General features: G+C 41.2%; 1 protein-coding gene across 1 annotated transcript in view; it reads left to right on the forward strand.

Moving 5' to 3' along the window:
• TSPAN7 (tetraspanin 7) overlaps positions 1–21065 on the forward strand; it is a 79315-nt gene that overhangs the window by 40332 nt on the left and 17918 nt on the right. The window contains exon 2 of the mRNA XM_035114688.2: positions 19116–19304. Within this exon, the coding sequence (XP_034970579.1) occupies positions 19116–19304 (189 nt within the window). The remainder of the gene's footprint in view (positions 1–19115; positions 19305–21065) is intronic.

Consider the following 21065-nt stretch of genomic DNA (forward strand, 5'->3'; position numbering starts at 1 on the left):
GACTATATTTTGAAGGGGGGGAATGAACGAATTCCTATGCCCCACAAATAACCCAGAGAAGCATTTTAAATTAAAGGACACATTCTACTCATGTAAAAACACGCTGATTCCCGGACCGTCCGTGGGCCGGATTTAGAAGGCAATTGGGCCAGATCCGGTCCCCGGGCCTTAGTTTGCCTACCCATGATTTAACCCAAAGCAGAGCTTATGAGTACTAACAATTAACTGTTGGCAAATTGCAGAAGTGTGTGTATGTTAGAATATGAACTTCGCCAGTTTGGAAATCTCTGAGCCATTTTGAGCTGACCCTTCCACCTCTCTGAATTGTAGCTTGATTTCTAAAAGCTCAGCATCAGTCCTTTATCAATGCCAGTTTCCTCTTCTGCTAATTTTTCTCCTTCTGTGCCCAGTCATCCACTTCCCCAAACTTAAGGTATGAGGAGAGAAGAATGGCCAAAGGCTGAGGGCTTCTCTTACTCCCCATACCCATGACTACAACAAATGGTTTCCAGACATGTTTGGAGCCTTTATTGCTAATGGGAACAAGCCTTCATTGCAAGTAGGAGCAAATTCACATTTGCTGTTCTTCTCTACTGTGGGACTCCCTCCTCTGCCCCAGAGTGATAAGTATGGTGAGCAGGGAGGGTTAGGGTTAGGGCAATGGCAGAGGAGCTATTCTGGTGTTTCACTTCTAATCTTAGAATAGGTTTTTTGAGGGGATGAGGAGTACCAAGGGCTACTTTATTGTCTTTATTGCACATCGATTATTTTTGCTCTTTCTATCAGAGGCGGTCATATCCAAACTTACTTTCAGTACTATTTACATCTGCAAATGTTTGGGGTAGTCATTTCTAATCAGGATATTTATTTACTCTTCTGTAATTTCCTGCTGAAATCCCTTAACTTTTCAATGTTCTGGTTGTTTGGGGATTTATTTTTTTATTTTTGGGGTTGCATGTTGGTTTTGCTATCAGTGAAATTCACTTTCAACAAGCTTGGAGGGGCCCCAAGTTTTCTCCAAGAATGCTTGGACAGACTGAAACTATGAATCAGGCTGAGTAGATCTTGCCCATCACTAGGGAGTGCACCAAACTTCGTCGGACTTGACTATACATTTGTGTATCGTTTCAAGATGTGCTGATACGCTTTCTGCAACTTTACTGTAAGGAACTGGTCCCTTTTTTCCAGAGGTCTGCCACCAGGTACCTTTCATTTGCTACTAAGGCTTAAAGCCCTACTTAGAACACTGCCTTGCAGTTCGCTTTGCTTCCAGCTACACCTGGAGCTATTTTATAATTGCTTGATTCTTTCCCCCAGAGCCACCTTCCTCTGTAGCCTTCAAGGGGGGGGGGATTATGCAGTGGCCTAAAGTGACTTGCACACTGTTAAGATTCTGATAAGGTGGCAAAAGCAATAGTTGTAACTGCCCATAGTAGTCTACCAACCTCCAATCATCAGACTGCTTCCTTGGCTATCCAATAGTGACAGATGCGGGTGCAAAGCAAAGGCCTACATCATGTTACTGCAGGGAAGGATGGACCTTACCATGAGCATGTTTTCAGCTGCATCCTCATGGCAAGAGTGACATCTACACTGATGGAGATGGGTAGGAAGTTTCTAGAATTCAGAGAAGAGGGAGCAGCAAGCTTGACCATCCTTGCTGTTGCTTCTGTTGCCATGGTGATGAGTCCCAAGTACCATAGGATCTGAATTCTAGCCTGATGAACATTCTGCTCTCCATATGGATGAAGGCTTATGGCTGGCATCTCCCCTCCCTTTTAAATCCAGCAGCTGCTTCTCTTTAATACAGCTCTTTCTGCTTTGTATGAGAGTCTTAGATACAAGTCTGTTACCAGCTCTTTGTCTAAGATCCCAGTGAGGTGGGGTCCAAGTCAACAGTCAGGCTATAGAAGCTACTGACTAGTATAGCACGAGAGTTTACTTGGAGACATGATATGTATGAGTGTAAGATGAACACCCACTCAGTGCAAATGTGGCATTATTCACCATGTCATTTCAGGGCACCCGCAGAGACTGCAAACAATAGTCAAGTGTCTTCCTTGTAATACAGAACACTGGATTGATTTCAGCACCACACTCAGAAGCACTGTACTCTCTCTCTCTCTCTCTCTCTCTCTGTCTACCAACTGAGGATTGGACCATACCAGAGCTCCAAGCTTTAATTAATTTTATCAAAAGAGCAAATGAATTGAAAGATTCAGCAATAATCAACTAATTTTAACTGATTAAATAGTAGGGGCTAATTTTGATTTGTGGGCTAATTGTGTGTGTTTAGGCTTTTAGGGTTCTGGTGTTCGTGTTAGTCTGCCGTAGTTGAAACAAAATTAAAAAATTCCTTCCAGAAGCACCTCAGAGACCAACTAAGTTTGTTGTTGGTATAACAAACTTAGTTGGTCTCTAAGGTGCTACTGGAATGATTTTTTTTATTATTTCGACTACGGCAGACCAACACGGGTACCTACCTGTAACTAGAACTATGGAAGGCACCACATTGAGCCGCATGAAATGGAAGTCCATCAGGTATCTGAAGAAGTGTGCATGAACACAAAAGCTCATACCAATAACAAACTTAGTTGGTCTCTCTAAGGTACTACTGGAAGGAATGTTATTTATAGGGTTCTGGTGTGTTACTGAAATGAGGAATGGAAAAGATGCTATTCATCTTTTTTTTGGTATCTATCCTGCCCAAGGCTACCTGATGAGAACAGAAAAAATATTTTAATTAAGCACAAAGTAATGCCAAAAGTGTTTTGAGCAAGAGCTATCATGGAGTTCTGTGGCTGGTATATTCACTGAAAAATCTGGAGATTTATATCAAATGTAAAACATGCTTTTTACCTTTTATTACAAACAACTCTTTACATTATTTTCAGTGTGTCATAAAAAAAAAACCCTACTACCAAATTATATCCCTTAGAATTTTGGAACTCAGCATTTGCTAGCAAAACAGTCCTGTCTCAGAAAACTGCTTGGAAGATATGGTTTATTATTAGGTACTGATTCCGTGCATCACTGCTATTCCAGTACACATAGTGGTCTACTTCATAAATAAATCTAATGCATGGTTTAGCATTACAAGGATGGGCTGCTGCATCCACACAGAAGAAATGAGAAACTGTTGCAGTTTAGCCAAATTACTAACTGTAGTAATCTTAAGTATGGTTAGGGAAGCAAGCAAGCCTTGTAAACTGTGGTTTGAAGTTGGTTTGTTTCCACTCACCATAGTTAAGACTTATGTACTTTGGCCAGGTTCAGAGTCAAAACAAGCTGCTGTTAGTCTTTGATGGAAGCTCAAGTGGCTGTTCCTCCTAATGCTAAGCCATGATTCTGCTGTATGTGTCAACACAGTCAGTGAAAAAATACATATTAAATACTTTTGGAGCATATGTAGTGATCATGTATGTAGACTTCAGCTTACTTTTTGTTAAGGATAAGCCTATTTCCTAAATGTTGGATGCACTCTAAAGTTTTTATCAGTGGATACGTAGCTTCCCTATTTTATTGCCATAGTAAACAAGTAAAGGATAATGCTATAAATCATGAATTGTATTCAAACAACACATAAATGTTATGTTCTTCCAAAGTACATTGCAGTGTTAAACATGGTCATTGGCATTGTGTTTAATCACAATTAACTAGAGCAGTTAAAATCAACCAAGCAAAAGACTAACTGAGGAATTTATAGAAACCATATAGCAGGATCAGTGTTGTAAGGAACTATAGGCAAGAGAGATTAAATCCTATTGCAGGCTGTTGTGAAGAGAAATGTCTGATCTCATTAATATAAAGCATAATTTTCTGAAGTTTTACTTTTTCTTTAAGATTAACTGCATTGCTCACAAATACCATATACCGGTAGTAGTTGGACTGCTTTGAGTTTTCCATTCATACAGGGGATCTGCCCCTCTCTAGTGGAACTTAAACTGATCACATTGAATTATGGGTGAGTAATAAAACTATATAGTGACTAAAAGAAGGATTTAAAAATACAGCAGGAAAGATGAAAGTGATAAATAGAATATAACAAAATAAGAGTTATATGTGCATGCCTGTAAATCTGCATGACTTTATACTTGATAAATTCTTGTAAATATGGAAAATGGAATTGTTTTCAAAAAAATTTATATAGATAGGCATACATTAATTAATGATACATAATCCTTCAGTTCAAGTTGCTCACAGTATGGATATAAATATATTTTATTTATAATTATTTTGTGATCCTTTAAAAACAAAGTTCAGGTTTGCAGATACAACAGTTACTATTACAAACACTGATAGGTTCGGTCATGTGATAGGGTAAAAACATGTATTATTTATTCTGAACTTGGGTTTGTTTGTAAAAAGTCATGCCAACATTCTCCTGAGTTCTCAGTCCACATGTGTCAAAAATATACTCAAAGTTTTGAACAGATTATTCCTAAGGTGATATAATTCTTTAAAACATCAACCACAAGAAGAGACTTATGGCACTTTAGTTTGCCTGCATCATTAAAAGAACAACAGCTGAAACAGTGCAAAGAACGTATGTGAAAGGGAAAATGTTAGCATTTCTAACATGGATGCAGTTCTTTTTAAAAAAACTGCCATCTGGTGGTACTTGTTCATAGCTGCAGCAATCTGAATGTGTACAGTGTTATGGAAGCAGTTTGTCAATGAATAGCCAAGTTCCTGTTTCATTAATACCTGAATGGGTGCTTTGGATTGCAAATTTGGATGTGGGGGAAGGCTACTGTGGACTTTTTTGTGAAAATAAAACACTGTGGCCTCTTGCCTCAGTAATCCCTTAATGAGAAAAAATGTACTATCCGTCTATAATCTTTGAGAATTGTTGGAGAACAGGTAAGTTCCCTGCAGACTGGAGGCTGGCAAATGTTGTCCTTATCTACAAAAAGGGGTGGGGGAAGAAGGCCCAGATAACTACTGACCGGTGAGCTTGACACTGAAATGTCCTAGAGCAGATAATTCAACAGTCGGTCTGTGAGCACTTAGCAAAGGATGCTGTAATTACTAAGACCCAGCATGGGTTTTTCAAAAATACGTCAGACAAATCTCATTTCATTTTTTGATTGGATTACAAACTTGTTGGATCAGGGCAATGCTATGAACATTGTGTATCTTGTCTTTAGTAAGGCTTTTGATAAAGTTCCCTATGATATTCTTGCAAGGAAGCTAGTAAAATGTGGGTTGAATGAGGTAACTGTTAGGTGGATTTGTAGCTGGTTGACTGACCAAACCCATGTACATCTGGCTTACTAGCAGTACATGTGAAAAGGCTCTAGGGGTCTTGGTGGACCACAAGCTTAACATGAGTCAACAGTGTGATGCAGCAGCAAAAAAAGCTAATGCTATTCTAGGCAGCATCAACAGAAGTATAGTGTCCAGATCAAGGGAAGTAATAGTACCACTCTATTCTGCTTTGGTCAGACCACATCTGGAATACTGTGTCAATACTGTGACCACAATTTAAGAAGGATGTTGACAAGCTGGAAAAATGTCCAAAGGAGGGCAACCAAGATGATTAAGGGTCTGGAAACTAAGGCGTGTGAGGAGCATTTGAGGGAATAGGGTATGTTTAGCCTGGAGAAGAGGAGATATGACAGCCATTTTCAAATATCCAAAGGGCTGCCATATGGAAGATGAAGAAAGCCCATTTTCTCCTCTTGAGGGTAAGTTACAGGAAAGGAGATTCCAGCTAAACATCAGGAGGAACTTTCTGACAATATAGTCATACCTCGGGTTACAGCTGCTTCAGGTTGCGTCTTTTCGGGTTGCGCTCCGCGCCGAACCCAGAAGTACTAGAATGGGTTACTTCCGGGTTTCAGCATGCACGCATGTGCAGAAACACTAAATCATGCTTTGCGCATGTGCAGAAGCACCAAACTGTGACCCGCGTGTGTGCAGACGTGCAGACCCGGGTTGCAAACACTGCGGGTTGCGAGTGTGCCTCCCGCATGGATCATGTTCGCAACCCAAGCGTCCACTGTAAGTGCTGTTCGACAGTGAAGCGGATTCTCTTGAGAGGTGGTGGACTCTCCTTCTTTGGAGGTTTCTAAGCAGAGGTTGGATGGGCATCTGTCAGGGTTGTTTTAGTTGAGATTCCAACTCTGTCATTCCAACTCTGAGATTCTATGATCTGTCATTCTTTGTGGGTATTTGTCCTTCCCCCGCCCACCCTGGGCTTCTTTGACCCTGTGCATTAATGCAGCAACTCCTAGTCTTCAGCTATACATTTTTGTTTCTTGTATTTTTCTATTATGTACCTCAGAAGACAAGCGTCTGAATAGTTAATGCTGAGAACAGATTGTGATCATCACCATAAACATTATGAAGGTGATATTCCAATATGATTCTGCTTTTTATTTTCAGCGTCTCAGCAGAGCCATGCTGCTATACCTGATTCCCTTCCCATTCAATACCAAAGAGTGACCCCTGCAGTCCAGTTTTTATTCTTTTAACTCGGTACAGTTCCCTTGGTAGTTTATTGAGATTCTGGATTTAGTTGTTAATTTTGTTTGCTGTATCTCAAGCTTGTGAATCTTTCTGGCTTTGGTTGTTCTGCACAGGGGTTCTGAAAGGGAGGTACTGTACAATGCAGAACCATGGACAGCTCCCAGTGACCAACCTGCTCTAACAGAGGCTGCGGGTGGACTGAAACCTAATGAAGCTCTGTCTCCAGCCCACCCCTCCCTTAGGGCTAGGTGATATATCATCCAAAACTGGTTTGAAGTCCATATCATGATTGGTGTCATAATTTTTGACCTGCCAATGTATTGTGACGTGTGTGTGTGTGTGTGTGTGTGTGTGTGTGTGTTTGTATTTTGTGTGTGCTTGCTATGCAAAAATCACAATGTGGGAAAAACCGTGAAGCCTGCTAATGCTTCTCTCGATTCCTGAAGCCCCCGTTAACTCTGCTGGCTCAATTCTCCCCTGCCTCAAACTGGGGGCAGTGAATCCTAAGAGCAGATGCGGCAAAAATCAGGATGCAGGAAAAACCGTGAAGCCAGCCAATGCCTCTACGTAGCTCCATTCTCATTTCAGTCACTGTGGGATATCAGCATATCGTGATGTTTAGCTGGTGATATATCACAATATTGAAAACCAGATATTGCCCATCCCTACTCTGCCTGCTTGCTCAAAGAATGAAGAGTATTAAATGACCAGATGCCTGGCCTGGATATGGCTGGCATGCTTCCTGCGCAAGTTGGGCAAGCATAGTAGTGTGCTTAATGTTGATAATGTCTTCATTTACCCAAATCTGATTGGTTGTTAAATCTGGGGTTGAATAGTTATAGTACCGTACTAGTACCGGTAGTATTAATACTAGAGGCCTGCAACCAAATATTTGTCTGGTTGCTTCAAATCAGCATGTGAATGTCAGTCTCCCTTTCCCTCCGAGGCTCTTCCTTCTAGCCCTCTCCTGCTCCCTTTATTTGCCTGGAGCACTTGATTCTTTATCAGGTCCTTGTCCACAGTTTACCTTTAATACTCCTTGTTCCAATACCCTCACCATCCTAAAAAAAAACAACAACACCCAGTGAAGGTTTTCTGTTGTTGTCAGCCCACTGTTGTTTGTTCTTATTGGGAACTGGTGTTCCATTGACTCTATTACAAGTACATTCCATACAGCAACCACACATTCCATTAACATGCTCTCTGAAGAAAGTACAGCATTCTGCTAGGTACAAAGGTGTACATGTTGAGTGCTTGGAAAATGTTTTCCACACACAAAAAAGTGCTGTCATAAAGGAGTCTGTTTACATCTTGTTCTGCAGGGGATAGGGAACTGCCAGCCCATGATGCCCTCCCATATGGCCTTCCGCTTCTACCATCATGCCCCTTCCTGCACAGCTTCCATTTTGTGCCAATGGAAGCCTTTTAAATGCATGGTTACTGTGTTACTGTGCAATAGAGTGATTTGGGGGAGGGGGGCATTTTAGCTGGGGAGGGAAAGATTAACCCCATACCCTCCAACATTTCTCTGATGAAAATAGGGGCATCCTAAGCAAAACCAGGACATTCCAGGATCAAATCAGAAACCAGGATGGCTTCTTTAAATCCAGAACTGTCCCTGGGAAATAGGGACACTTGGAGGGTCTGCCACACCCTCTGACATTCGCCAATGAAAACAGGGATATCCTAAGGGAAGCAGGACATTCTGGGATTAAATCAGAAATCAGGATGGCTTCTGTAAATCCAGGACTGTCCCTGGAAAATAGGAACACTTGAAGGGTCTGTAACCCTCCAACCTCCCCAGTCACAGCCCCTGTGCAGCAGTTAACCTTGAAATGCAGGTTGTATCAGTGTCAGGCTTATTGCTTTGCAGATAGGAGGAGGGAAGAAAGAGAGAATTTGGGGCAGTGGTGTGGGGAGAGAAGGTGAGAAACAAAAGGAGAAAGGGAGAGAGAGAAAGAAGGAAGAAGGAATCAAATTGATGGCTGTGTGTTTGTGGTTGCAGGCCTAAGTCTTTCTCACTCCTGTTACTTAAGAACTTTTTTGACTGGGGTTGCCGGGAATGGAACCTAGTGCTTTCTGCCATGCTCCGCCACTGAGCTATTGCCTCCTCACATGACAACTGTAGAAAAATGGGTACCAAGGCCAACACTTGAAATAATTGAAAATGCTTCAGGGCCCTGGCCATTGTGTGTGACTTGGCAGGCCAATAAAAAGTATCGTTTTCTGCTGAGTTGAGAATTTGTCTGTTTGACTTCAGTTGAACTGTGTGAGCAGGGTCAAAGGCCCATTAAATAGATCCCATTTAATTTCTGCCCCTCAACCCCTGTGATAGCTCTGACAGATTACTATTTTTCAGCAACGTAGAAGATCAAATGAAGGCATTCAATAAAAAGGAGTGGGGCAACTCTCATTAGTATCAGCTTGGAAGTCAGTTAGGCATTGTCTTAATTGGCAGAAGCTGCAGGACACCTTCCCTTTGAATACCTTTAGATTTCAACCGTGCATCGAATGCAAGCAACGACTATCTGTCCAGTGTTTGAGGCTCCTGCTGATATGCTAAATAAGTACAGCTGTATGGGGGAAGCGGTTCTATTTCAGAAGTGTATCATCTCTGCTTTGCATAATTTTGCACAGTGATTTTGTATAATTTTAAAAGCACAAAAACATTTTGGACAGCACCTGTGGGAGAATAAAAGCAGCCACACAGGCTGCTGTTGCTGCCGCCATACACTCTACTTATGAATTCCCTTTCTGAAGCAAGCCTTTTAATAAGGCTTCCCTGATGGCTTTCAGAGGACCATTACCTAGGAAGCCAAGTTGTAAATATGGGACAGAGGTGTTCAAAGCAATTTGATCTCTCTGATGTTTTGTAAATGTTGGAGATACTTTCTGCTTAATAACTTTCAGTGCACATATAACTACTGCTAATATTTGCATATAATATTGGAACTTCCATCCTTTCAGATTAAAAGCCGCTAATTTATCTACCTTTGAAGCACACCAACTTGAAAACTACATTGCACATTACCAGGATGGCATGGAGGCCACAAGAAACATGTTCTGCAGTTGTTATGTTTATGTGGGCACAACTTACACTGGTAGATGGAAGGGGTGCTTAAAACCCTTTCCCCACTGCCACTTTCTCCTTGTACATGCTTTCCTGCTGGACAGTTTTAAATAGGTCCCCCCTCCCAAGTAGGCACTGAAGCCTGAAATGAGTTCATAGAATCATAGAATTGTAGAGTTGGAAGGGACCACGAGGATTATCCAGTCCAACCCACTGCAATGCAGGAATATTTCCCCCCAATACGAGGCTCAAACCCATGACCCTGAGATTAAGAGTTATGCTTTACCAACTGAACTATCCATCATGCTACCCTTAACTTTCCTCTAATCTGCTCAACTCACATTTCCATTATTTCTGGAAACACAGAGTTGGAGCCACATACTTTATTGATGATATAGCACAGGCACCCCCAAACTGCGGCCCTCCAGATGTTTTGGTCTAAAACTACCATGATCCCTAGCTAATAGGACCAGTGGTCAGGGATGATTGGAATTGTAGTCCAAAACATCTGGAGGGCTGAAGTTTGGGGGTGCCTGATATAGCATTTAGTTTCAGGCACAATATTCTTAAAATGTGGTTTGCATTCATTTTATAGAGGTGCTTTCCCGATTCTATTGTAGTTTCAGGTCAAATGTTATGTGTTAAGGGGACAGTAGTCCCCCCTCTTAATATAGCCAACTGGCTTCTCATTACTTTCCTTTCCTACTCCCTTGACCTGGAGCGTTTAACCTGTGATTAGATGCCTGCTGGCACTATTGCTTCCTGATCAAATAAAGGCATCAGCTATTTGTTTGCAGATGTGGCCTATTGCCAGCATTTTTGTGCTGTGCTGCAGACTGAGGGAAAGGGGTGTTCCCAGTAATACTGACAACCAATATCTATGGAACTAATGAAAGGAAAGAAATGCAGCTATGAAAAATTGGAAGGCGTAGCAGAGGCCTTTCTTTCCACAGTTGCCAAATGCCATTCTCTCTCTCTCTCTCTCTCTCTCTCTCTCTCTCTCTCTCTCTCTCTCTCTCTCTTGCTTTTTAATGTTTTACGCATAGGTTGTATCGCATTTGAGCAACTGGAAACGGTTTCCCCCCAACATTCTATCAAGTGGCTACCTTTTAAAGCTGCTTGTGAAGAGTAGGAGGTGAACAAAGGAGGAGGAAATCAAGGAATTGTATAGTCATAGTTTTCTGACACAGTCTTAGAAAGTATGGCCTTCATTTACAGCAAAATAAGTCAATTCATTTTTGTAGGTATAACCTGTTGATTCTTACCACCAGCAATATTTAAAGTTGCATATCTTAGTATTTTAAACATTGCAGTTAATTCTGCATCATACTTGAGAACCTGCCACGAGAGGGCAGAATCTGAATGGGCTTTGTAGTTCAGCTAATGCATAATGCTACTTTATGTGAAGGCTGGCACCAAATGATTCAGTGGAGCACCCAAGAAAATCAAGCACATTCTTTTCTCAGTGGTACTCTGGGGAAGAAGAGTTTTCTGTCCTTGCTCCACTTATATAAAAAGTATTACTATGTTCATTGATAAGGCTTAAAATATTTGATTTTTTTTAAAAAAAAATCTAGTGTACCATGACTTATCACTGGCACTATGATTTCAGATGTTTCCTTATGTTAACTCCAGCACATAAGAAACAGGGTAATTAGAGGTTTTTCTCTCTCAATGGAACATTTAATGCCCAACTCAGATCATATAAGTTAGCCACAGGAAATGGATTTCAGTTAATTCATTGAACATGTTCACTCCTGTGCAAGAATGAAGCAGGCAGAAAAAGCAGGGCATGTGGGGAATCAGTCCTTTGAACCATTGGACATATAGCAGAGAATTGGTATCTGAAACTTGCTTGCTACTGTTTGGGTAAGCTGCTAAACATGAGGTGTGTATGTTTGAAATTATGTATGGAAGCAATTCATGGAAGGCAGGTTGCTTTTATGTGAGTATATAGATGAAGGGAAATGTCTAGTCAATTCTCCCATAAAAAGTAACCTGTCTTCCATAAAATACCTTCATGCATGCAATAATTATTTTAAACAAATCCTTTTTATCTTCAGAATATTTAATAGTTTAGTAGAATATTTAGTTGACGAGAAGAGCACTGCTGCTGGGAGGATGGCACTGGCTCAGGCCCACCACTACCAAATACACTACTACCGGCTCTAGTTATATATTGTTGTCCTCCTGCTTGCTTGCTTGCTTGCTTGTTTGTAAACCATCTGTCATCTGAAAATCACAGGATGGTTCACAACATTTAAATGCAAAATAAAAACACAAAATACATAACAAAAAAAAACAATAATGAAAGCAAACCAATAACAACCTTCCCACAAAATCATTTAAAAGGAAATTGAATGTTAATCAGCCAAAGGCCTAGCTATACAGAAACATTTTTGCCTAAAAATATGTAATGACGGTGCCTGGCAAGCCTCTCTGGTGTAAGGTTACCAGATTTTTTCAATGAATCCGGGGGCACTTTTCAACTTGAATTGATTTTGTATGGGGACTGATTTGTAAATCCGGGGACTGTCCCCAGGAAACGGGGACGTCTGGTAACCAAACTCTGGTGAGCATTCCACAACTAGGGAGCCACAACTAGGGGTTTGGGAAAGCACACACAGAGTGCCATAGTTTTATCTGGATTCATTTTAGTGTTGTACATTGACAGCATCAAAGATATTTAGAGATAGCTTAAACTACTTGCTTTTGCTGCTATATGCCCTTTTAAAATCAGAGCTAGTATGGGAGAGTAGTGGATTGAGGCCACTCAGGTTCACATCCCTGCTTGTCCAAGGTCAGATGGTGAGTTTTGCTGAATGGCCATCTCTCAGCCTAACCTACTGCAATGTGCTGCTGAATCACTCGTACTACTGAAATGATGCAGTGTGGGTGTGGTGAATATCTTATCTGTCTGGTTTTGCCCCTGAAATGCAGCATAAAGCGATTTGATAAGGTACCTTGTGATAAATCAGAGAAAGAAAGTTGAGATCTTGTTCATACCCCAACAGTCTCTTTAGTAGGGATTGGGGGGGGGGAGAAATTTGGTTCAGTTAGAATCTGAAGGTAAATTTACCTAATTCACACTTCCTGAAACAATATGCAAACCAAAACACAGTCATCCATTGAAATGTACAACTCTGAGAATTTGGCAATGCAGTTCTCCAACCAAGGGGGTGCCACCAAGTCAGATCCTTATGTTACCATTTCACTTATGAGAGCTCTTATATATTCTTAATAATTATAAGGTAAAGGTAAAGGGACCCCTGACCATTAGGTCCAGTCGTGACCGACTCTGGGGTTGCGTGCTCATCTCGCAATATTGGCCGAGGGAGCCGGCGTATAGCTTCCAGGTCATGTGGCCAGCGTGACAAAGCCGCTTCTGGCAAACCAGAGCAGCACATGAAAACGCCGTTTACCTTCCCGCTTTTAGCGGTTCCTATTTATCTACTTGCATTTTGACGTGCTTTTGAAGGTAAACACTGAATGAAGATGCCAAAATCACTAGTGTCATTACAAATCTATATAATACTCCTGAATAGAATATTTTACACTGGAATGAGGTGTTAGATATGTAACACTGTCTTCTTCTTCTTTGGTGATCACTTGTAGCTGAGTAAGCTTGTCTTCCATAAACATGGTTTTAACAATGAGTCCCTATGTGACTGTGGAGGGCAATTCTGGACCCACATGTCCTTCCACAGTGGGGACATTGGTTCCCGGGTGGGAGTTGATCATGGTGTGGATTTGCCAAGCATGCCTTCCTCTTAGCACATTTCTCCCTTGCATTCTGAGTTCCAGTCAGACATGACACCTTTGGTAAAGGCTGTTCTCCAACTGGAACACTATCAGACCAGTGATTCACAGTTTATACTACATTTTTTATTTTCCTTGAGACAGTCTTTAAACCTCTTTTGTTGACCACCAGCATTACACTTTCCATTTTTAAGTTTGGAATAGAGTAGTTGCTTTGGAAGACAATAATCAGGCATCCGCACAACATGACCAGTCCAACAAAGTTGATGTTGAAGAATCATTGCTTCAACACTGGTGATCTTTGCTTCATCCAGTACACTGATATTAGTTCGCCTGCCTTCCCAAGTGTAGTCCTATTTAGACACAACTGAGAATGTGACATTGAACACAGTGGGACTTACTTTGAAATAAGCATGTATATGGCAGGACTGCACTGTTAGATGTGATCCAAGATATATTTTTAAAATGTATTTAAATTTCATTGATTTCAGAGTCCTTACTTCCAAGCAATGTGCTTAGGTAGTGGGAGGTGGATCACCTGATGTTGATTTCATACCCAGAGGAGTTTGCAACAATGACCGTTCCCCATATAAAAAGGGGGTGTGCATTTTGCGCGGCCGCGCGCAGCCCTTGGGAACCCCTGGACAGCCCTTAGCAGTTCGGAGGCTGGCACCACCTTCCCGGGCTGGACACCTGTGGTCTCCGCCCACACAGCCAGCCGTCCAATCCAGCTGGGGGAGGTGTTGCCAGGGGGGGATTGGCCACGTAGGAGGAGGTAACCATCCAGTGCACACAGCAGAAGGCGAGACATACCTGGGTAGCAGCTGACGGGTCCAGAGCCGTATTTGTATTTGTATTTGATCAATACAAAATGATCAAGTGTTGTAAGTTTTGCACAAGGCAGGGTAAATAAAACAGAGAATGACATTGAAATAAAAATTAAAAATCACAAGGTAAAATGGCTCCCAATTATGTTTTTAGAAACTTATTGTTACATAAACAGTGACATGTACTGTAATACCTGCTTTTCATGCCAAAATGAAACATTTCGAAACTCAGTTTTTGAAGTCTACGAATGAACCAACTAATTACTCCAGTGCCCAATTACATGCATGTTATGATTAATTTTTAATTACTGCAAATTGCCCTTGACTCACCCCATCAAGGAGATTTTAGAATTTAAACCTACATTTTCATGGCAAAATGCCTTGTCCAAAGTAGAAATAAATTGGCAAACGTGTACTGTCCTGACACATGTCCTTATCAACCTGCAGGATCAGAGAGTGAGCAGAAATGCTTGCAGCCCTGTGCTTTATATTATAAGCCATTACCTTTGTGTGTTGCAGAAGAAATGCTGATTAAAATGGAGCAAAGAAGATGAGCCTTGTTAGAAGAGCAAATGCAGTGAATATGACAAATAGATGCCAAAAGAAGTGCATTGAAATGAAGCTGAGCCAGATTTATTGGGTGGCTGCCCCATGGCAATCAGCCACTCAGCCTTAGTTTAACACTAGAGTAGTCATCATAACCTCTTTTTGATTTATAGCTATCTTGCACATCCTGATTGAGATACTGGGCTATTGTTAGCCCACGGCTGCCCCTTTCTGCAGCCAGCATGACACTGCCCCAGGCCAGTGAAACTTTGCTCATCTGCTTGTTGCTCTTATCCCACACTCCCTGGTCTGAGATCATTTGTTCATTATGTTGCCTGAGTTCTCAGCTCTGGCCTTCCCTTTGTCAGGTGCAAGGAATGTGCACAAAACCTCAAGCTGCAAGTATACAAGGCTTCATTAAAATTCCTTTCGGCCCACTGAAACACCATTAAAGCATATGCCCACTGCATAAAATTTCATTTGAAACACATGGTCTCTGCCTGAATAAGTGGAAAGTCTTTATTGGTACTTGTGAAGTCATTACCAGTGATGCTGTTGTTTAACAGGAAGGTGATAGATGTCTCCCTCCAGCACATGCTGAGTGCAGTCCTGAGAAAATATGCTGGCTGTTCTATGCTGATTCCACTAGTCTTTCAGTAGCATTGGATCAGCATGATCCCCGTTTGGATTGCAGTAATCAGTGCCCCTGTCCAGAGAGCCGGATTCCAAAACACGGCACCTGGATATGCCACAGATGTATACCTTCCATGTTTCATTTGGGTGGAAGAGAGATTTATTTCTATGCTACCTTTCTGAACTTCAGATCATAAGCAGCCGAGACAAGTGGGACCTGCAATGGAATCCTCCCAGCCACCAAGCTATGCTGTCTTCCAGGATACTCTATTCCATTCCCACTTACCATATTGAATGCTCACTGGGCTGTTTCTCTCTCCCCCACACTATTTTTAGGAGGATTCCCCCCCCAGCTTTTTTCGTATAAAAACCTTACCCACCCCCTGAAGATGTCCTATACTTCCCTCTTGAGAGCTGATGGTGACATTTTGGCTACATGAGGACCAGCAATTGGAGAATTGAGTTCACCATTAGTATATAATGCTCTCATTGGCAATTCCTATCTTTCGGCCCTCTCCAATGATGTGTATCACTGGAGAGATATCCTTCCAGACCATACTGAGCTGTCAGAGTCTTGCGCTTGTGTTTTCCTGTATAATCATAAGTGCTGCCCGAGGCATAGTATGAACTGAATGTATCTCAAGAGAAGTAATTGTACCAAGGAGACAGTTACAGGTAGGTAGCCGTGTTGGTCTGAGTCGAAGCAAAATAAAAAAATTCCTTCAGTAGCACCTTAAAGACCAACTAAGTTTATATTTTGGTATGAGCTTTCGTGTGCATGCACACTTCTTCAGATGTATCTGAAGAAGTGTGCATGCACACGAAAGCTCATACCAAAATATAAACTTAGTTGGTCTTTAAGGTGCTACTGAAGGAATTTTTTTATTTTGTACCAAGGAGAAATTCTGTATGAAACCCCTCTTTTTTACTTTTGAAAACTGCACTCAGTATACTGTTGATACAATATAATGTGGAGAGAAAGGGTGAATGTTACATTATAAAATTTTAAATAATCTTATATATGGTGTAATTTAATGGTAGCATAAAACAGAACCTTTTATTTATTTGCAAAAACCAAACCAAACCACTTAACCCCAATTCATAGAATCATAGAACTGTAGAGTTAGAAGGGACCCTAAGGATCATCTAGTCCAACCTCCTGCAATGCAGGAATATGCAGCTGTCCCATACGGAGATCAAACCTACAACCTTGGTTCATATGGCTTACCGTTATTCAGTCTTCTGGTATGGGGAAATCAGCCTAAGCCACTAGTTCAGTGGATGGATCTAAAGAAGAAAACCCTGAACAGCATGTCTGTGATCTTGCCATGCTAGTAGTTACCCAGAATTGTACAGTATGATTGCAACTTAGACGTGTGATTTCAACACACGTTGAAAGTACAAAATCTCTCTGCCTTGCTTGGGGGGGCAAGGCCCGCTCATCACACAGCTCTGGAAATGTAAGGATGCTCACGTGGGGACCTTCCAAGGTGGTGGCTTGAATGAATACAGTATATCCATGTTTGTATATACACGTTGCCACCCCCGGAACGTAAGCCCCACCCAAGATGCAGCCGTACAGTAATGTCCAATGAAAGGCATGGAAGCCCCTAGTGGTCAGATTGTTTCCATTCTTCCTAAATAAAGATGCATTTCATAACATAAATATTTAAAAGAAACAATTTACACAGCGGAAATGGTTTTAAAACAATAGTTTTAAAACAAACATTTTCCACAGTCTTAATTTTCATGCAACATGTCATGTTCAAATTATACATGTTTTGGAACGTTAAAAGGTTTGGTTACTAAGCAACTCACACATTATTGTACCATCCAAATAATTACATTTTGGGCAAGTAAGAACCAGTATTGGCTTTACCCTCAGTATTCAGCAGCATCTTAGTCATATACAGTAGGAGAAAAATAGGCACTGTATCTTTTTTTTTTTAAAAAAAAAAGTTGAACCAAGAAGGGTTTACAGGATAATGAAAAGACGAGATTCAAGTTAAAACGATTTCTACTTGGATATCTGTTTTCCATCACATGGTGTAGAGACGTATATGCACCAGTCTGCTTTGTTCTGTTGAGCATGGCACATGGCTCAGTCTGGAAGCAAAATTAGACTTGACACCATGATTGAGATCAAGCTAAAGTAATCAGGTCAAAGTCTCCTATGTCAGGAGGGCCTCTTTCCGAGCATCTGTTGATGGGGGAATAGAGATGAAGAAGGTTGAGGGGAAAGCTCAGTCATTGACCCTGCCAGAATCAAGGTCTGCTGATATGATCAGAAATATCCTGTCTCCTGTGCTCTCCCTGACCACTACATCTCCCCCTCGTAAAAATAAACTCGGTGGATTTGGGAAAAAGGTGGAACAAGATGGAGAGAGGAGCCCTTAAGAATGTGATTACAGAATTGTTATTTGAGTATAAATGGGAAGAAGACTGCAACACTTCTTTTATGCTGAATTAAATAGTCACTGAACAGCTTGAAACATTTTTATTGTCTTGGACTAAAGAACTGGTATTATTTGCTTCTTCCTCTGGTGGCAACATTAGTTCTTCGTTTTCCCTCATAATTATGAAATGTCTGTTTTAAATTTAAGTAAGTAAAGGCTTTTTAAGAACTAATAAACAAGCTCTTTAGAATCAGTATATTGCTGGTTGTCATCTGTTATGTGGTGTTTATTTCCTTAAAATAATTTATTCTACAGTGCCTTTATTTATCCAAACCAAGGATGCAGTGAGACTGAGCATTTTTAAATGGGTAGTAATAAGTGGCTGCTGAGAAAAAGGAGTGTGGGAAGCTGTTTCCTCAGCATGTTTTAAAAGTACTTGATGAATGCTTGTTTTACATGTTACCACTTTATTTATTTACTTTAGTCTGTTCTTAAAAATATACACTTAACTGGACTTGCCAACCTTAAGTTCTGCACCCCAAAACCATGCAAATATCTATTTTGCCTGTGCAACTTGGATTCCAAACATGTTAATGCAGAGGGGGGAAAAGACGTTTTTGCAGATTTCAGACATAACACCTGAGAGAAGTGGCTGTATTCACATGCACAAATGGCCCATCTTACTGTGTCCACTAGATGTCAGCAAAGAACACATATGTGCCTCTGGATTACAGCATCCATCTCTGCACCAGCAGGAATACAAAGCACGCAGTATTTCAGTGTCAATGCTGTAACGGTTGGCATGAACAATGGCGTTGTGCTCAGGCTATATGGATAATATGTGGCATAGAAACAAATCTTCCTAGATTTTGAGAGCCCTACAGCTTCTTTCCCACACTTCTAAAGAAAGGCCCAAAGACTGAGCTTCTGATCTTGTAGGTTAGGAGATCAAGACACTTGAAATTTAAACAGGCATTGTTTAATATCAGCCCCCATTGTGAATGTAAAACTCATTTTGGATTAAATGCATCTTTTGAGCTTTCTTCTGAATTGTATCTCACATCAGCAGCATTTCTACATGGCAGAGAAAGCATAAGAAAGGATAGGTCGAAAGAATTTGGTGCAAGGACCCGTTAAGTACACTGGATGCTTTGTTTCCTAAAATGACATGAGTGGGTTGCTGGTTATTTGCTATGGAACTTTTGGTTCTGCTTGCCACACAGGCTTCAAAACAGAGAAGGAATATTTTGTATTCTAAGCTTCTGTGGAACTAATAAAAACCTACTTTTTTTAAAAAAATTGTTGCTACAACAGCAGTTTTGCTACACTTAAAAATGTCTGTGTGTTCAGTATTACCATATTTTGATCCTTATAAACTCTGACCTTGACTTTCTGCTTCTTACTTTCCAGATAACTGGTGTTATCCTTCTCGCTGTTGGTGTCTGGGGGAAGCTGACTTTAAGCACATATATATCTCTCATTGCTGAAAACTCCACTAATGCCCCTTATGTCCTCATTGGGACGGGTACCACGATTATCGTCTTTGGCTTGTTTGGCTGCTTTGCCACATGTCGTGGCAGCCCATGGATGCTGAAGCTGGTGAGTATCCAGCCAAATAACTTGGTGCTGCTGGAGGGCTGGAAATTGTTAAAGTGGCCATTTTCTCTGTTACGTGTAAACAGATGCCAAGCAGGTTTCAGTCACACACGGGCACACACAGAGCAAGGGAGTACAATTACTAAAAAGAGATGCATATGGGAAATCTGTCGCTCCTGGTATAACGTCCTGGCAGTGACGTATAGGAATAATCCCAAAATTGAGAGTTGAGCCACACATTCAAAACAACAGCACCATGTGCCACAGTCCTTTGGAACTTCAGAATTTAAAGTGAGGTTTCGTGTTTATATTCTCTGCAATGCAAGAAATACATTTGCCTCTGGAAAGGCATAGTATTAGAAAAAGGGCTCTAAACCTAGTCATGTTCCTGACTGGCTGGTTTCTTTGCAGGGAGATATTTTAATGTTATGGGCACTGAAATATGTAATCCTCATTTTCATTCTGCACATGTTTTTTTTTTATTCCTTAGTATACTGTATACTGACTCTTAAAACATAGTTTACAGCATAATTCTAACTATGTGTACTCTGAAATAAGGGCTGTTGAATTCAGTGGGGCTTACTTCTGGTGAATGGGGTTAGGATTGCAGGTTTAGGAAGCAGCCCTTAGTAAAACTGCAGTTTTCCTTATCCTTAAACTGTGTGAATTAGTAATATGCAGGCTGGATATACCGTACCTTCCTGTTATTCCTTATTTTCTAGAAATAGGAACAGGATCTAGTTTCAGAGAACTCTAAGGGTTAAGGTGTGATTATGTCAGCCACATGGGCATAGCCAGGGATGGGGTGGGGCAGCTGCCACCCCCCTAAATCAAGTAAATAAATAGAAATACTTAACTAACCAATTGCATCACAGATATCTCAGTTCTGCCCCTCCCAACATAATGTCTGCCCCCTCCCCAAATAATGATGTTAACAATTGTGGATGAATACCATTCCAAAGTTTTCCAAATCTGAGTTTTAAATGAGCCATGAGTACAGTTGAAATAAGCAACTGTGTTGAACAAGCACATAGTTTTAAAAGACCACCAGCCTTTTAAACAATGCCAAAAGTGCCTTGAACCCCACAATATTTCCATGCATATATCAATGAAGTTAATGTGAACTAGAAGAAAGCAGAAGGTTTTTTTATTATTAGAATATTTCATTTTACCTAGATATTCAAGTATAGACTAGGGAAAACGGGGTGGGTGTGAGTTTTATTGCCATGTGTGCAAATGACAATGATAGCTATGATGAGGGAAAAATGACAAGCACACTCAAATGTGTGTCCTTGGGTTAACTTGGGTTTATGCTAATTCATAAGCATTTTGGCTGCAGTCCGGAAGTCCACATGGAAAGGATCAATAGGCACATCCTGGTGGGTTTTTGCAGAGCTTTCCCTGGCAGCCGCTCCCAGCTAGCTTGCTTGAGCAAGCAGAGAATCAAACTACCCGTGAGCCAGCTGCCAGCTGCTGCCAGGGGAAGCTCTCAGCAGAAAGCCCTGAGCATGCACACATCGGGTTTCTGTGGGGCCCAGGAGATTGCTGCCATCATGTCAAAGCAAGCCCCATTGATCCTAGTGGAATTTGTTTCTGTTCTTGAGCTCCTGGTTTAATTGTGTGTTTTTTTAGTCCTTTCTAAAGACCTACCTTGTGTTTTGAATGCCATTGAATTAGAGACAGCAGAGAAATTCAGTTTGTCTGCATTTTCATGCATGTGACTCCCCCTCCTACCTAATCCATACCTCCTGTGGGGACCAGAAC

The sequence above is a fragment of the Zootoca vivipara genome, chromosome 4 (genome assembly GCF_963506605.1).
Source record: "Zootoca vivipara chromosome 4, rZooViv1.1, whole genome shotgun sequence".
NCBI classification, from domain to species: Eukaryota; Metazoa; Chordata; class Lepidosauria; order Squamata; family Lacertidae; genus Zootoca; species Zootoca vivipara.